At 40.6% G+C, this 17313-nt stretch overlaps 1 protein-coding gene and 1 long non-coding RNA gene across 2 annotated transcripts; one reads left to right on the top strand and one right to left on the bottom strand.

Annotated features, from left to right (window-relative positions):
- Positions 1-215: 215 nt before the first annotated feature.
- Positions 216-10425, top strand: LOC110916758 (5'-nucleotidase SurE). The gene is made up of 9 exons (XM_022161434.2): positions 216-399; positions 8629-8723; positions 8883-8947; positions 9024-9067; positions 9140-9217; positions 9372-9525; positions 9751-9906; positions 9994-10053; positions 10136-10425. The coding sequence occupies exons 1-9, from the start codon at positions 269-271 to the stop codon at positions 10232-10234; spliced, it is 882 nt and encodes a 293-aa protein (XP_022017126.1). The 5' UTR covers positions 216-268; the 3' UTR covers positions 10235-10425.
- A 4597-nt stretch (positions 10426-15022) lies between these two features.
- Positions 15023-15944, bottom strand: LOC110917954. Its single transcript, XR_002580969.2, has 2 exons — positions 15330-15944; positions 15023-15218 (listed from the first exon to the last, which is right to left on the bottom strand). It is a non-coding gene; the product is annotated as an uncharacterized LOC110917954 (long non-coding RNA).
- Between the last annotated feature and the right edge of the window lie 1369 nt (positions 15945-17313).

The raw sequence follows: 17313 nt of genomic DNA, 5'->3' as shown, positions 1-17313 counted from the left end.
TAACGGCATCAAGCATCTTTTTAGGATAAGAATTTTAGATTATGAAAGAGATGACAAGTCATGTTTGTCAGTAAGTTATTCCCATTGTTTTTTCATGTTTGTAGTTTGTAAAAAAAAAGAATAAAAAAGCGTCAACCAATCACGAGTCAGTTTATTTAACCAAAATCAGAACACAATATTTGACTTCATGCAACCACCATCTCATCTCCAATAAGTTAGTTGTATTAGCGTACACAACTTCACTTACAGTGTTGAATTATTGGGAAGCATGGACGGTACTAACCGGCCGACGATTATGGTTACAAATGACGACGGAATTTATGCTCCCGGACTGCAAGCGCTAGTTCGAATCCTAGTTTCTACCCGTCTGTATCGTGTTTGTGTCTGTGCGCCTGATTCGTACGTTCTTCTTCCCCTTGATTGTGATTGTTTCATCTTGTTAGTTGAATTTTATACAAAACAAAAACAAGTGTATGATATGATATGATATGATATGGAGAGAGTGGTTTCATACGATATAAACAAATCGCACCAAGTATACGGAAGAACCAGATCCGTTGATTTCAATTGATCAACGTCTAAAATTAAAACATTGGCATTTAAGTAATTATAACGTTCAAGCAACTAAAAAACAAATATAAAGGGTATTATAGGTTTTTTTTATCAAGTGAATTTTTTAAGCAAATATATTAACAAGCATCTCATTCTTTTTTATTTGAGCAGACAATTGCTACAGTTTTTCTCAAAAAAAAAAAAGGATTTTGAATACCCGTTACGTGATTACGTGATTTTGAATATTCATTATGTGACTACGTGATTTTGAATTCTCATTACGTGATTTCATTATTGTGTTTTATCTGAGACTCTACTAAGTGATTACGTAACAATAGTTAGACTATGTATTTAGACCTCGGTTGAGGTGTGCGCATATAATGTATATACGTGTGTGCCCTCGAGGGGGGGGGGGGTTGAAATTGCATTAATTTTAACGTTATTTTACTATTTTTGTGAAAATAATGTTAAAAGCGGCAGACGGTTAATCATCCATCTTGTGGTGGCGTTGATAGCCGAAAGACAAGGGGTTACATGCAGTAGTCGGCCTTTGTGCCGATTGCTAAGTGTTACGTGCCTTATGTCCAAGGCTTGATGCAAAACTACTATCGAGTCAGGGGTCTCACTCGAAGCAGCATCTCTATTCCTACGGGGTAGATGTAAGGCTGTCTACGTCTTACCCTCCTTAGACCCTACCTTAGCTTTGCTATTGCTGGGATTTACTGAGTATGATGATGATGATATGAAACTGTTAGGATCGAATGCACACACGGACACGACACCGAAAGCAATAAACGAACACAAGGATTTACGTGGTTCGGTCTACGTCCACGGGTGACACCTAGGATATCTTTATTGAGGGTGTTAAACATTACAAGTACAAGAGATCAATATATAGACTACACAATTAGGGTTGAAGCCCGATGGGCCGTGACTTGGGCCGACTGCCCTTACTCGTGTCGAGAAGTCTACAACCCAACAATCTCCCACTTGGAGGCTTCAAAGACACGATCAACTACGCTCCACTGTACTTCTGTAACCTGTCAACGGTTACTCTATGCTCCATCTCTAGTTGCCACTAGCCTTCTCATCAATTAACCTGAAGGCTCGTTGAAGCTCCCACTGAGCTTCAACTCATCAGTCACTACTCGTGACTCGTTCTCTGTCCCTTCCAGCTCCCACTTAAATGAACTGCCGACCCTGAGAAAACCTGAGAACTAACACTCTCCATCATAAGCAGGTAATTCACTGGAGAGACTTTCACCGCTATAATACAAGTTCTCTTAACCCACTGTCGTCTGGGAGCTCTGACTGAAGCACTACACCACTGCCACGAAAACCTTTAACTGGCTTCTCTGAACCTTTCCTAGCACGTTCAACCTGAATCTGACCTGTGACTCTGGGTTTATCTCCTACAAAACAAACCTTCTTCTTCCCCCGAGATTCTGTGAACTGAATTTTGGTCTTCTTCTGAACTGGGATGGCCTCTCCCTCAGGCGGTACACTGACCATATACAATGAGCCCCTCTTATTGCCACGTGCAACTACTAAATTTCCCTTAATTACCTTCCCTTGTCCACTACCGAACTTAATCTCGTGACCCTGATCATCCAGCTGCCCGACTGAAATAAGCCTTTTCTTCAAGCCTGGAATAACTCTCACGTCTCTCAAAGTCCAAGTAGATCCAACTGAAGTAACTAAGTCAATATCACCCATGCCTGTCACATCTAAGACTTCATCATTTGCAAGTCGTACCTAACCAAAATCCCTAATTTTAAGGTTCCGTAGTGCTTCACTGCTGCGGGTAGCGTGAACTGAAGCACCCGAATCCATAACTCAGGAATCCACACTGCTCTCCACACTACAAATCAAAGCTTCATTATCTGAATGGTCTACTGCAACATTAACTTCTTTCTTTTCATTTGGACATTGATTCCTGAAATGTCCAACCTCTTTACAGTTCCAACAGGTTACATCATTTCGAGCCCTAGATTGACTCCTCTTTTTGTTCTTACTGCCACTACCTCTGTTATTCTTTCTTCCTCTACCAACATGCATTAATTCACCAGGTGATTCACCTGAATTTCTTCTTCTGACGTCTTCGCGCATAATAAGATCTCGCATCTTCGCAAACGTGAACTTACTCGTATCTGAAGAGCTCGAAACAGCAGTTTCGGTTCCGGACCAACTATCGGGTAATGAGGACAATAACAATAGGATTTGAACCTCATCATCAAACTTGATGTTCACAGACACCAACCGAGACAAGATCGAGTTTAAGTTATTGATGTGCGCTCTAACTAAATCACCTTCCCTCATCCTAGTAATCACAAGCTCTCGGATAAGATAAGCCTTGTTCGCTGCAGAAGGCTTCTCATACATGTTCGTTATTGCTGCCATCATTCCTCTAGCTAAGGTCTCCTTCTGGATATTGAATGCAACATTCTCCGATAGAGAAAGCGTTATCACTGCTCTGGCTTTCTTATCCAACCTATCCCAATCTGCTTGTGATGTTTTATCTGGTTTTTCGTCCTCAAACATACATCTAAGTCTTTCTGACAAAGTAGTGTTTCAACCTGCATCTTCCACCAACCAAACTTCTTCCCGTCAAACTTTTCGATATGCACCTTCCCGTCTTCAGCCATTTTAACACAAACACGACTAAACGAAATTGAAATCGAAAAATAAACTGAAAACCAACACTGAAACAAACAGAAGCAAAAAACACCCGATTCACGTTTCTTTGATCTTCAAACAAAAGGTTAAATACCAACGAAACCCAAAAAACTAGATCAACGCGGCAGCACACTAGTCAAACCACCCGGCTAAACTGCCCGGTAAATGCGCCAAACAATCGACACCCGAAACAAACCTGATGCTTCCGTTTCTTTTTAATCGAGATTAAGCAACAAAAGAAATATGTCTTGTTGCAAAGGATGGCTCAATGAACAAAAAAGGAATTAAATTGTTTTCTGTTGTTTCTTGGTCAACGAAGAACCACAACAAAACAATAAAATTACTCTTTTTTTTTTGTCTTTTCTCTGATAGTATCAACCACAGCAAAACAAAAAACAAGGGAGCACCTTTTTTTTCGAGTTAAATGCTTGGTTGGTCCATGTGGTTTGCAAAAATTGCAGACTTGGTCCTAGTGGTTTATTAATTACACGCGTGGTACCAAAACTTGTTAAAAATGAACTCGGTTGGTCCCCAGCCCTAACATCAGTTAAATATCTCTGTTAAAACACCCCATGTGCCTGGCACATGAGGGTATTTTAGTCAATTCAGCATGCTCATCTCCTTCACTCAAACCCACCCTGCATTCACCATTTAAGAGCCACCCACCACCACCATCATCTCCCTAAACCACCACCGTTCATCACCATAACCAGCCACCATCTCCCCAAATCACCATCTCCGTCACAACTACCGTCTCTCCAAACAACTACCCACGCGCTGGAGAAAGGAACGGTGAAAATGGCGTCGAAAACCACCACCACCGCCGGTTCAGACGAACCATTGAAGCTCGCTCTAGCAATGACCAGGTTGCCATCGCTGACTGTCGCTGTATTGACTGATGAATGGACAACCGTTGATGTTGTTCCGATCTGAGTTCACCGGAGCAAAATTGTTGCTTGAATTCGTAATATTAGGTAACATGTTGCTTGAATTCGATGTGGAATTGGAAGATTTTCAACAGATCTTATAAAATTTTCAACATCTAAAAGACATTGATGTTGTCTCAAATGAAGATTTGGAAGCGACAAATGTTACGATGATGAACATAGATGATGGTCTTCATAGAACAGTCCGCGTTTCTAGCTGGGAGAAACATCTCGGACGACCCCCTTATTCTTAATGAAGCCATTGCTTGGATGAAGAAGGTCAAAAAATCGGGTATGATATTTAAAATTGATATCAACAAAGCGTATGATTCTCTCAACTGGAAATATTTAGATTCGGTTATGGCTCAAATGAATTTTCCGGAACTTTGGAGAGGTTGGATTATGGCAACCCTAGTCTCATCTAGGGCATCAGTGCTTGTAAATGGATCTCCTACTATGGAATTCGAGTGCACACGTGGGTTGCGTCAAGGTGACCCATTATCACCGTTCTTGTTCGTTATAGCCATGGAGGCATTATCCATCATCATGAAAAAGGCCGTGTCGGTCGGAATTTTCGAAGGCTTGCGGTGTACATCTAATGGCCCTACTATTTCGCATCTTATCTATGCAGATGATGTGGTGTTCCTTGGGGAATGGTCCGTAGAAAATGCTCTTAATTTGCGTAGAATATTGAGGTGCTTTCACTTAGTCTCGGGTTTGAAAGTCAACCTTTCTAAATGCTCCATATACGGAATAGGGGTGGAGGAGGAAGAGGCTCATCATATGGCTAATATCTTGGGATGTAAAAAGGGTTCGTTTCCCTTTAAACACCTAGGCTTATTGGTAGGCGCAAATATGAACCTTGTTCGCAACTGGAAGCCGGTTATTGAGGTGTTTAAAAACCGGTTATCGATTTGGAAAGCAAAAAATCTTTCATATGGGGGGAGAATAACTTTGGTGAAGTCGGTTTTGAATTCGTTGCCAACTTATTTTTTCTCATTATATAAAGCTCCGGTTAAAGTCATAGAGATCTTGGAGAGGTTGAGAAGGGTTTTCTTTTGGGGTGGATCGGAGGAAAATTCTCATATGAGTTGGATGGCGTGGGAGAAGGTGATTGCCCCTTTGGAGTATGGTGGTTTAGGTTTCGGGTCTCTCCGGGACACTAATTTAGCCATGTTATCGAAGTGGTGGTGGAGATTTAAATCGGACAAGGATGGTTTATGGAGGAGGATTGTATGGGCTTTTCATCATAATAACAGGTCATGGGCTCCAATTCCTGCAAAAATGTCATTGGCTGGCCCTTGGAAGCAGATTGTTGGTATTAAAGAGCATCTTAGCCAAGTGGGTATTAATCTCCCAACTTCTATTCGTTGTCGGGTGGGTTGCGGATCAAAGGTAGCATTTTGGCTCGATATTTGGATTGGTGAACAGCCCCTTTATATGGCTTTTCATTTATTATTTGCTATCGAGAAGGAAAAGGCCTGTCGTGTATCGGATCGGGTTTCATGGGACGACAACTCGGTGATCTTTACATGGTGTTGGAGTCGGGCGACATTAACCGTGGGCGAACAGGAGGAGCTGATGGAATTATCGCTGCTTCTGTGTGATGTTAATGGCGGGAATGGGTCAGATTCTTGGGTCTGGAAGTATGATAAGTCGGAGGTTTTCTCGGTAGCAAGTATCAAATCCATTACAGCTTCGGCATCAAGATCGGTCCCTGAATATCTGTTTTTTTGGAATAGATTCATCCCGAAGAAGGTTGGGATTGTGTCTTGGAGGGCGTTATCGGAGAGGTTACCGACCCGGGTCGCATTGGCTGCTCGTGGTATCGACATCACGGATACCCGGTGCTTGTTCTGTGGAGACTATGAAGAAACGAGTGATCACCTGTTTGTGTCCTGCCAGTTCTCTCAATCGATTTGGTCGATCTTTTCGCAGTGGACTAGAGCCCCGCCCATAATTGCATTTAGTTTAAAGGATATCCTGGATGCCGGAATGTCGGTTATTGGCTCCAAGAAAAAGAAGATGGTGTACAACGCTATTACTCAGGTAGTTATCTGGTGCCTATGGAGGATGCGGAATGATGTCGTATTTGGTCAGGCGGTTCCTAGCATTACGAGGGTTGTAGAAGAATCGAAATCGATGGCGTATCATTGGATTAAAAATCGCTCGGGCTAGTCTCATTGGTCTTGGAACGAATGGTGGAGTTTTAGTGTAATAATGTAACAAGTTGGTTTTTGTTATTTGGTGGATTATCCTATATATTGTAAATTTGGTGCTTAGCATCTTGCTAGTTGAATAATAATATTTTGTTGGCCGTTTAAAAAAAAATATTTCAGATGTTATTCATGATCTAAGTTAGGTTGTTTAATTTAAAGTGGAAATTAAACATTTGATTTTGGCTATTAACATGTAAATAACTATGTGCTTTCTGTAAATTTTGTGTTTGAAATGTGCGTGAAAAGTTTGAATTTTTAGTTCTGCCTTTTCTATTTAATGTCAATTATGGATTTAGAAAGAAACGAATGGCAATTATGGAAGTTGTTTGGAGAGACGGTAGTTGTGACGGAGATGGTGATTTGGGGAGATGGTGGCTGGTTAAGGTGATGCACGGTGGTGGTTTAGGGAGATGATGGTGGTGGTGGGTGGCTCTTAAATGGTGAATGCAGGTGGGTTTGAGTGAAGAAGATGAGCATACTGAATTGACTAAAATACCCTCATGTGCCAGGAATATGAGGTGTTTTAACAGAGATATTTAACTGATGTTAGGGCTGGGGACCAACCGAGTTCATTTTTTACAAGTTTTGGTACCACGCGTGTAATTAGTAAACCACTAAGACCAAATCTGCAATTTTTGCAAACTACAGAGACCAACCAAGCATTAACTCTTTTTTTTTTCACTTTGCAAGACCCTGTTTCCTTATCGCACACTTAAAAAAAGGGAATAAAAGAATTTTCCTTTTTTTCTTGTTTCTATCAATCGTATATAGAATAAAAAAACGACGAGATCTAGATCGATATATTTCTTTTTATATGGCCGGCTGCCCAAAAAAAAAAAAACTAACCGATCTCTGATTCTTGATCGACGTTGATGGACTTTGGCGACCGGAGCACGGCGAACGACTGGTGCGGCGGCGGAACTGCCAACGGCTACCCTTGATCGCAACTCTCTTCTCCCGATTGCTTTCAGTGTGTAACGAACCAAGCTCTGATACCAGTTGTAAGGATCGAACGCGCACACGAACACGACACCGAAAGCAATAAACGAACACAAGGATTTATGTGGTTCGGTCTAAACACCTACGTCCACGGGTGACAACTAGGATATCTTTACTGAGGGTGTTAAACATTACAAGTACAAGAGATCAATATATAGACTACACAATTAGTATTGAAGCCCGATGGGTCGTGACTTGGGCCGACTGCCCTTACCCGTGTCGAGAAGTCTATAACCCAACAGAAACCCCACTGAGTTATTACGTAATTACTTAAAAACAAAACATGTAATACATAATATTTCATGGAGTACCTAAGTATAAATATAATACAAAACATCAGCCAATCAATCTATAATAACCATATAATGTCGTATATTAGAGATTTAATCACGTAATAAAGCATAAACAATAAAGTTCTTATTACCGAATGAGTAATCACGTAATAAGTATAGTTATAATACCAGTTATACCGAATCATATTGAATATGTAATCATGTAATGATTTGTGTTGAATGGGTAATGACATAATGATTTACACAGATTATGTAATCACGTATCCTATTTATTTTTTAAGAAAACTATAGCAATAGGTTGCTCGAATTAAAGAGAATGAAATGCTTGTTAATACGGTGTAATTTTTTTTTAAATATTAACGTATGAAAAAATTATAGCCGTTTGAAAATCAAGGAGGAAACTAGATCACTTGAGAAAAGATTAAATTATCCCGCCTTGAACTAGAAGTGACACTTGTCACTCCTAGCATGTCTGGTATACTTCATACGGGGTTTTTGTCATGTACATAATCCGATCACATGATATGAATGTATATTTGTAGTAACTGCTGGTGCCGGTTTTAGTTTGTGTGTTGGAATTTTAGATGAGTTTAGTGAAGAAAAGAGGTGAAATATTAGATGAGTTTGTAAGTTTTAGAATTCGTGGAGGGTTGGATATCTCTTGTGAATCGTGTAAATATTACTTTTGGATTAAAATATTTCGACGGTGATCTCTAAAGTTTCAGTCGGATAATTTATTGAGAATAACGATGTTTCAGTTGACGAACCATCACAGCGTTTCACTTAACGGTTGACAAGTATTAACTTAGTTACGTCTATCTAACCAAAAAATGGCTTGATGACAAGTCACTAACACTAATAGGTCACCAGGACACACACACACAATAAAGATTTGTATGCTAAAATGACCTCATAACTTGGAGTTTTGTTCCCCATCCTTTATCCTTACTGGGTATTTTTCAGGGATAATTCAGCTGCAAGTCATTCTACCACTGTGCGCCGTGCTGTTTCTGCAATGCCGACTGAAATAAGTGGAACAACAGCCTTTGCTATTTCCGGTCAGTTTCATATTGTCTTCTTCATCATTAACATGTTAGTTAGTGTTGTGTTATTACAGTTATGATTGCAACAAGGTCAGTTCTTAAGTATAGATGAACGATCTGCTCAGTTGCTTATATTCGTTTTGATGGTTGTTGTTTTGTAACTATATTACACAGGAACTCCATCTGACTGCATATCATTGGGAACCTCCAAGGCGCTCTTTCCTTCAGTGCCTGATTTGGTAGATAACTGGTTTAATTAAACAACAAGTTACATATCAAACTTACTGACTTGTTTCAGCTACTCTTTACTTACAGGTATTAAGTGGCATAAATAAGGGCAGCAACTGTGGTCTTCACATGTTAGTACCACTTTGCTAGTTTCCTTGTTGCTTTACGTCTTACTTTTCTAACTGGAGGTTGCTCAAACGCAGTGTCTACTCAGGGACGGTGGCTGGTGCTCGACAGGCCTTCATTCGTGGCATACCATCGGTTGCAATATCATATGAGTGGTATGTGATTTAATAATAAGTGTTTAGGTAAATAAACGATTTTGAGGTAGAAATGATTATGGTCAGTTGGATGCGCATACATATATAAGGTAATATGTGGTGGTTATAAATGAAAGAAGCTGTGATCTTCATTGTTTACTTGGGTTAATGACAGGATTGAGGGTACAAGCAATATCAATGACTTCACATTGGCTGCTGAGGCTTGCTTACCTATGATTAGTGCCATTTTTGTTGAGATCAAGAATAAAACCTATCCTAAGGAATGTTTTCTCAATGTGAATTTACCCACAGATATATTGAACCATAAGGTGAGATATAAAATGACTCTTTGACTTGCTTTGCATCTGTTTACAACACTACAAGAACCGGTCAATCAAGAATTAAGGCCGGTTCCAACGGTGTAGTTAAAAAAAATTCACTACTTGGTTCCAATTCAGAATCCTAGCCAAAATAAATATTCAGATGCAAATGAAATATTTCATCATAAAAAAATGGACTAATTATCCTCTTTGTTTTTTGTGTTGTGTTATCAGGGTTTTAAGCTCACTAAACAAGGAAACAGTCTTATGAAAACAGGTTGGAAGCAAGTTTCTTCTGGTTCCCAAACAATGTCAATCAATCCGAGTTCAGAATCAATGAACCCTGATGCGAAAGCCGTTTCACAAGAACCCCTTTTGTTCAAGATGGAGGTGAGTGTGTGGTTAACTAGTATTTCAAATGTTTTGCTTCATTTTCTGCACAAAACATGTTTATAAGAGTATCATGCTTCCTTTCAGCTCAAGGGAGGGCAGGTGGAAAATGGTGGAACCGACTTCAGTCCCCTTCTGGAAGGATATGTGCGTTCGTTTTTCCCTACTTTCTAAAGGCCATGTTTCAACGTTACTAATGCGGATATCCCAATTGTTTCTTTTATTTCAGATAACTGTCACTCCCCTTAAAGCCTTGACTAATGCGGATGCTGACAGCCATAAATTTTTCAATCAGTGGTTACCAGGAGTGGCTTCTTCAGCAGTGTGATGAATATTTTGTAGCAAGTATAATGTTAAGAATGCATGTGTTGCACTAGTAGATATTCACCTTAATGCAATAAATATGATGCATCTCATGCATATACACCTACACCTACACAACAGTGTTAGTTAATGTGAAAACTGACTTGTATTGAAGGACTGATGGTAATGTTAAACTCAATCATTTCTCGGGGGGTGCCTTAACTAGTGCGGAAACTTCCTGTCTCATAAATTTGTTTAGTTACCGGAGTGAAACTAGGTACCCATCCTGAACAACTCCCACCCAAGCACACTTAAGCGTGCAATTCTCCTCTCATCCCTACCAATGCGTGCAAAACATATTGGTGGTATTTGAGGTGGGATATAATTTCCAAACCGTAAATCTCTCTTGACCATAGCAAATGTGAGATTTGTCAAAGGTGTTATAATATATGTGTCATCTTAATTCTTAAGTGGAAAAATTCCTTGTCATGCATACCTTTCGCCTTATTGTAATTTGTACTAGGCTTTGTGTATACATTCTTAAGTATATATGGTTGCTTGCATTCTACGAGACTAATAACGTTGGACATGAAACTACGTGTTTTTACAGCATCTAATCTAATTTTATTTTAACTTTTGCAGGGTGCATTCACGTTGTTGAGTTGGCATCACCATTTCTACTGACAAATTATAGTGTTCAATCTATTTATACCATAGTTTGATAACGCTATGGCAGACTGGCAGTCTTGTTTGTTTTCCCTTTCAGGCATGAATAAAGAACTCAGTCTTCGTAAATTTAAAAACTGGTTCAAACCTCCGTCCGATAGAACTGGTTAAATCGTCTGGTACACCCGGTTGAACCGCCCAATACACCTGGTTAAACCGTTCTGAGCCCAATCACCACCATACAACCGCACCACCACCTTGGACCGCCGTCAACTACCACCACCTCCTCACCTAACCCCACCCCGTTGTCTCTTCGCCTCCCACTGTATCGCCACCACTGACGTCAGCCACCACCTTTATCTCTGATAGTCACCACCAACGATTCTGTTACAACCTCCACACCTCCAAGATTTTTTAATGTTTTACCAAGAAATCTTTAGATTTAAGAGGTAAACAGTGGGATTTACACAAAGGGGCAAAAGAGTATTAGAAATTACAAAAGAAGCACACAGAAATGGTGAAAGAGAAAGTTTGGATGGGCGGCGATGTTGGTTGCAAGTGAGGGGTTCCACTGGGAAGGAGAAAGTTTTGATGGTAGCGGTGGTGAATCGCAGGGGTGGTGTTCGGTAGTTGCAGTGGTAAGACCGTGGGTATGGTGGGGCGGGGGTTGGGTTTGGGTCGGGGCATTTGCTGACACGTGTAAAGGGAGCCCCCACCGTCTGGTTACGTGTCCGCTGGGTATGGCGGGGCGTGGGTTGGACTTGGGTTGGGCGCACCGCGTGGCAGAATATTTAAAAAAAAAATACAAAAAATTTATAAAAAAGCACACAACATTTATATAAAAAAACCTACAACTTCATTAAAATCTTAAAAATTACATAATCCTAAAAATTACATAATTTCTAAAAATTACAAAATAACAAACCTAGAGCGTTAAATAAATTTAAAAAAAGTCGATCTTGTCGAACGCCTTTTTTTCCTTGCCTCGAAACTCTATGTCCGCCACCGCCACCCGGTCCTCGTGGCTTAACTCGCCACCGGGAACGGCTTCGTAGTAAGTCTTGAAACGCTCGAGCTTGGGCCGTAGCTCGCGTCATTTATGTTGGCACGCGTTGAGGTTGTGGCGGTCGTTACCGACGTTATGTCGGTAGGCTCCGAATGCTTCGACCCAATATTTTGTTTGGCCGGGTGGCCGCCCCTTCATAGCGTCAACGACGCTTGTGACGAGAGCAATTTCTTTTTCATGGGTCCAGGATGCCATAGCGGGGTCGGGTTCGTGGGATGGGGGGGACCAGTGGGGTAGCGGGTTCGAGAGAAGTGGGTAGCCGGTGGGGTTGGGTTCGTGGGATGGGGGGACCAGTGGGTTGGGGGTTACAATATATAGAGGTTGTTGGGAGACCGGGGTGTCGGTTTGGTGGTATGGGGGGACCGTTTGAATTTTAAAATTCGAAATTTGAAAAGGCCGCGTGACGTGGCGGGGTGAGCGAATGAGATTCAGCCAGCTAGCTTGGCCATACCGCCCCACGCCCGGCTTGAAAGCCAAGCCCCAAGGGCCACGTCCCAACCCAAGCCCACCCGGGGTGGTGGCTTGGGCGTTTTACCCCAACCCACGCCCCAACCCAAGCCCCATACCCCATGGCCTAAAGTGACAAATTTAGAAGAAATATTCAAGGTATCTCAAAAAATTTTGAACATTCTCTGAGAATTTATAATTATTAGGTTACAACCCACGAGTTGAATAAAAAAATATTACACAGTTAGGGTGAGAGGGGTACTCCTCTCTTAGGGGAGTGACCTCTTTTACACACACCCAATCAGCACGCGCCACATCAACTCCCCCCTTAACTCCCCTCATACCCTCAATTTGATGGCGGCACTCATCTCTTGGGGGACTTGTTTTTTTATTTGTTGTAATTATGCATGTTTATAAATTAAAGAAATATTAATAAAAATTAAATAAAATTTAATAAAAGACATTTCATTAAATTAAAAATAAAAAATACATTCAAACTAGAAAAATAAAAAAACAAACTACTCGTTGTCAGAATTCACTTCAAGGTGAGGTAGATCTAAACGTCCAAGATGCTCAACGAGATCGTGTTTTAGTCTCCAATGTGTTTCTTCGTCAATGAGCTCGCTCAAAGCTGTATCATCGAAGACGGGTTCGACTGGAGGATCTTGAATGTGTACCGGTGCTATCGCCCTTCCGTCGTCTTTTATAATCATGTTATGTAAAATAATGCACGTATACACGATGGACCTTATCTTTTTCACCATTTTGAAACGCATTGGACGATTTAGTATTCCCCACTTCGCCTTTAACACACCAAACGCCCGTTCCACATATTTTCTTGCGGCCTCGTGTTGCCTCTTGAACTTTTTTTCATTCGGGATGTGAGGATATGGAAAAGACTTCACAAACACGGACCAGCTAGGGTAGATCCCATCAGTAAGATAATACCCGCGTTTGTATAAGTGGTCGTTCACTTGAAATGGACAATTTAGCGTCGTTCCGTTTCGTTGAGTAAGAAATAACGGAGATTGTTGGAGCACGTTGATGTCGTTTTGTGAACCCGCCGGGCCACAAAAAGCATGCCAAACCCACAAATCTTGAGACGCCACAGCCTCTAACATAACTGTCGGGTATTGATGATCGCCTCTCATATATTGTCCACACAATTCTGTGGGGCACATTCTCCAGAAGAAGTGTGTACAATCTAGACTACCCAACATACCAGGTAGGTGATGTCTCTCCTCATGAGCCTAATACAATAGCGCAACGTCATGGCTCGTTGGTCTACATAAGAATTCACCGGCATACATTCTACAGACCGTCTCGCAGATATAATCAAGGCACTCACGAGAGGTCCTTTCAGCCATATTTAAATACTCGTCGTTTTCTTCTGGTGGGTTACCGGTTGCAAGTTGTTTAATCGCAGAAGTAACCTTTTGCAACGCCGTGAAACTTTTCTTCATTCTCCCATCCAAGCCCTTTTGAAACCACTCGTTATTCGCTTCCACGTCACTAACAATTTTTAGGAACAAAGACTTGGACATACGAAACCTCTGACGAAAAATATCGGCATTAAATTTTGGATTATCGACAAAATAATTGGCCATGAATGTTTCGTGGCCTCCCACACGATCTCGACGGACAATTTTTTTTACTAGATGATGCCGTTTCTAGTAGCTCCGCTTGTTGGATGAGATTTTGGAAGAAAATTAAACTACCATCGCTTGACGATGAATCTTCATCGTCGGGAAAGTCGGGCAGGGGAGAAAAAAACGGGAACTTGGAATCCATTTTTTTTAAAGATTGGTTAAAAAAATTAGATGAGTTGAATGGGTGAGAGTTGTTTTGGGTTTGAAAAATAAAAAGATTGAAGTGGTAGTATTTATAGGGGTTAGGATTTTTTTTAAACATATAACGGCTATATATCCGTTTAAAATCAAGTCCCCTCATCGGTGAATACCCATCGATCTCATTCCCCGATTGCCTTTCCCGCATTGATGGCGGCGGTGTTCCCGCTCGGGGACTTGGCTCACCGCTGGGCTCCCCGCTAAGTGCCCCGGACACCCTTAGTAATAAGATTTGGGGAAAATCTCACGGAATAGTAATCAAGTTTCCTTTTTGTTTCAATAAAGTCACTCAATCTTTTTTTGTCTCTTTAAAGTCACTCAAGTTGTATTTTATGTTTCAATATTACGTAATTACCAGGTCATCAGGTTACCATTATTTAACAAAAAAAAAATTCCTAAAATCTTTGGATTAACCAGCCGATTACACAATCTTTGGTTACCCGAAAATCAAGTCTTTTACCATATCAAATCCATTTGTTCATCAAGAATTCCCAGATTTGGATCTTGATGTAGTGATGAGGATGAACAATTTGATATGAAGATAGGCAAATAGCAGGGCCGGCTCAACCGCTTTGATGGCCAAAGCAGATGAAAGAATTGAGGCCTTTCCGGACAAAAGTATTATGGTCCATAACCTCTAAAAATCAAAAACCAAGTTGATTTATCTCTATATTGTTACAATATCTTAAAGCAAGGAGAGATTATTGACTGCTTTAAAATAACTACAAACTCCTATTTTTCTCTAACTTTTTTATAGAAGCCGCATACCCAATTTGTCATAGGTAAAGGACAGTTAAAGGAAAAATGCATATAAATTATAAAGTGAAAACAAATGGATATGAACTAAGTTACTAGGAAAATTCATGGTCCTTTTGAGTCGGATCATTACATCCATCCATTTCTTTGCAAGAGCCTTCTTCACACATCAACATCCTTTATTTCTTCAGCCATACCTCTGCAAAAACCCCTCTTCTCACTTCATCCTACAAATTAAACATAAAATTACATCAACCCTAAAAAACCCCTGTTCAATTTATTACTGAAGATAATAAAAGAAATCACAAGCTACCACTACCGTCTCAGACTTTACATACATTACTATTTGGAAGTAGCTTAAAAAAATCCAAAACTACATAAAGTAGAGATTAATCGGAAATTATAGAACCATACTATGCTTTCTTCCCTGCAGAAAATATTGTTAAAACTATAAAAACCCTGAGTGAAAATTGGAGGCCATGGGAGGCCGAAAGCTTCATTTGGCTCCCCCAAGAGCCGGCTCTGGCAAATAGCTTTCTGAGTAGACCATCCCCTGTTTCAAGTAACAGAGATATTTTCTTCTTTATACTTTGAGAAAGGATTTTTAAAAGTTTATTAAACCTAAAAATAATATTTTATTTTCAATAATCAGAAGATAACGATGAGGGGAGTTCTATGAAAAACATAAATGAGAATGTTCCGTTATAAAAGAATCAAAAAGTGGTATGTGTGAATATCATTGATGATAAAACGAGCGTACTAGAAAAACGATGAAGATAAAAAGTGTAGTGTTGAGGTTTTTTAGGAATCGATTCGCGGAGGATCTAAATCAAAGGCCAAATATCTCTTGTGATTCCATTTCGAGACTTAACCAGGAGGAAAGGGATTCTTTAATCAATGTTTTCTCTTTGGAGGAGATTAAGGAAGCGGTTAACGATTGCGGTGATGATAAGGCACCCGGGCCAGACGGGCTAAATATGAAATTTATTAAAAAATACTGGGAGATTTTCGAAAAAGATTTTATTGATATCATGGATGAATTCTTTGTGAAAGGATCGATTAGTGTCGGTGTGGGCAGTTCCTTTATTACGTTGGTCCCAAAGTCTAAGGATCCATCGGAGCTCAACGGATATCGGCCAATTAACCTTATTGGTATTATCAGCAAAGTAATTTCTAAAGTGCTCGCTAACAGGCTCAGGAGGGTTATCGGATCGGTTATATCGGAGTCTCAGTCTGCCTTCATTAAAGGGAACTTCATTCTCGACGGGCCTCTTATCCTTAATGAGATTCTGAACTGGGGAAAGAAGAATAAACTTAAGGCCTTTTTCTTGAAGATTGATTTTGAGAAAGCTTACGATAATGTCAACTGGAATTTCTTAATTTCGGCATTAAGACAGATGGGATTCCCAGACAGGTGGTGTATATGGATCAGGGGCATTCTGGAGTCGGCTAGATCGTCAGTGTTGGTCAACGGTTCTCCTACTTTTGAATTCCAGTGCCATAAGGGTCTTCGCCAAGGTGATCCGATATCCCCTTTCCTTTTCCTTACGGTCATGGAAATGTTATCTGCTATGATAGTTAAAGCGGGAAATTTAAGCGTTTTTTCGGGTATTCAAGTCCCTAATGGTCCGTGTATATCTCACCTGTTTTATGCCGATGATGCCATTATTTTGGGGAAGTGGACGCCAGAGAATATCAAGAATATTGTGCGGATTCTTCGGGTTTTCTTCATTTGCTCGGGGCTGAAGATTAACATCAACAAATCTAATCTGTTTGCCATTGGGGTCAGTCAAAACTCGGTTACTAGTATGGCAGAGTTTGTGGGTTGTCAGGAAGGGTCATTCCCTTGTAAGTATCTGGGGCTCACGGTCGGGGCTAACATGAACAGAATCGCTAACTGGAAGCCGGTGTATGACATATTTGATACTAGGTTGGCCAAGTGGAAGGCAGGCTTGTTATCCATTGGAGGAAGGATTACTTTAATTAAATCCGTTCTCGAATGTCTCCCGAATTATTTTTTCTCTTTATACCGTGCTCCGGTGAAAGTTTTAAAAGACTTAGAAGCGAAGATGAGAAACTTCCTTTGGAACGGGGACAGCAGTATCAAAAAATTAAACTGGGTGGCGTGGGATAGGGTTACGCTTCCGTTGAAGAGTGGTGGGCTCGGCTTTAGCAAGTTAAAGAATGTCAATTTAGCCCTCTTAAACAAGTGGGGTTGGAGATTTATTACCCAAAAAAATAAGTTATGGTGTAAACTTCTTAATGCGATTCATAGTTACAGAGCGGTTGGGGATTTTTTACCGGCAAAAAAGTCGCTCGGAG

The sequence above is a fragment of the Helianthus annuus genome, chromosome 16 (genome assembly GCF_002127325.2).
Source record: "Helianthus annuus cultivar XRQ/B chromosome 16, HanXRQr2.0-SUNRISE, whole genome shotgun sequence".
Taxonomy (NCBI): domain Eukaryota; kingdom Viridiplantae; phylum Streptophyta; class Magnoliopsida; order Asterales; family Asteraceae; genus Helianthus; species Helianthus annuus.
This window is presented reverse-complemented; position numbering and strand designations above follow the sequence as displayed.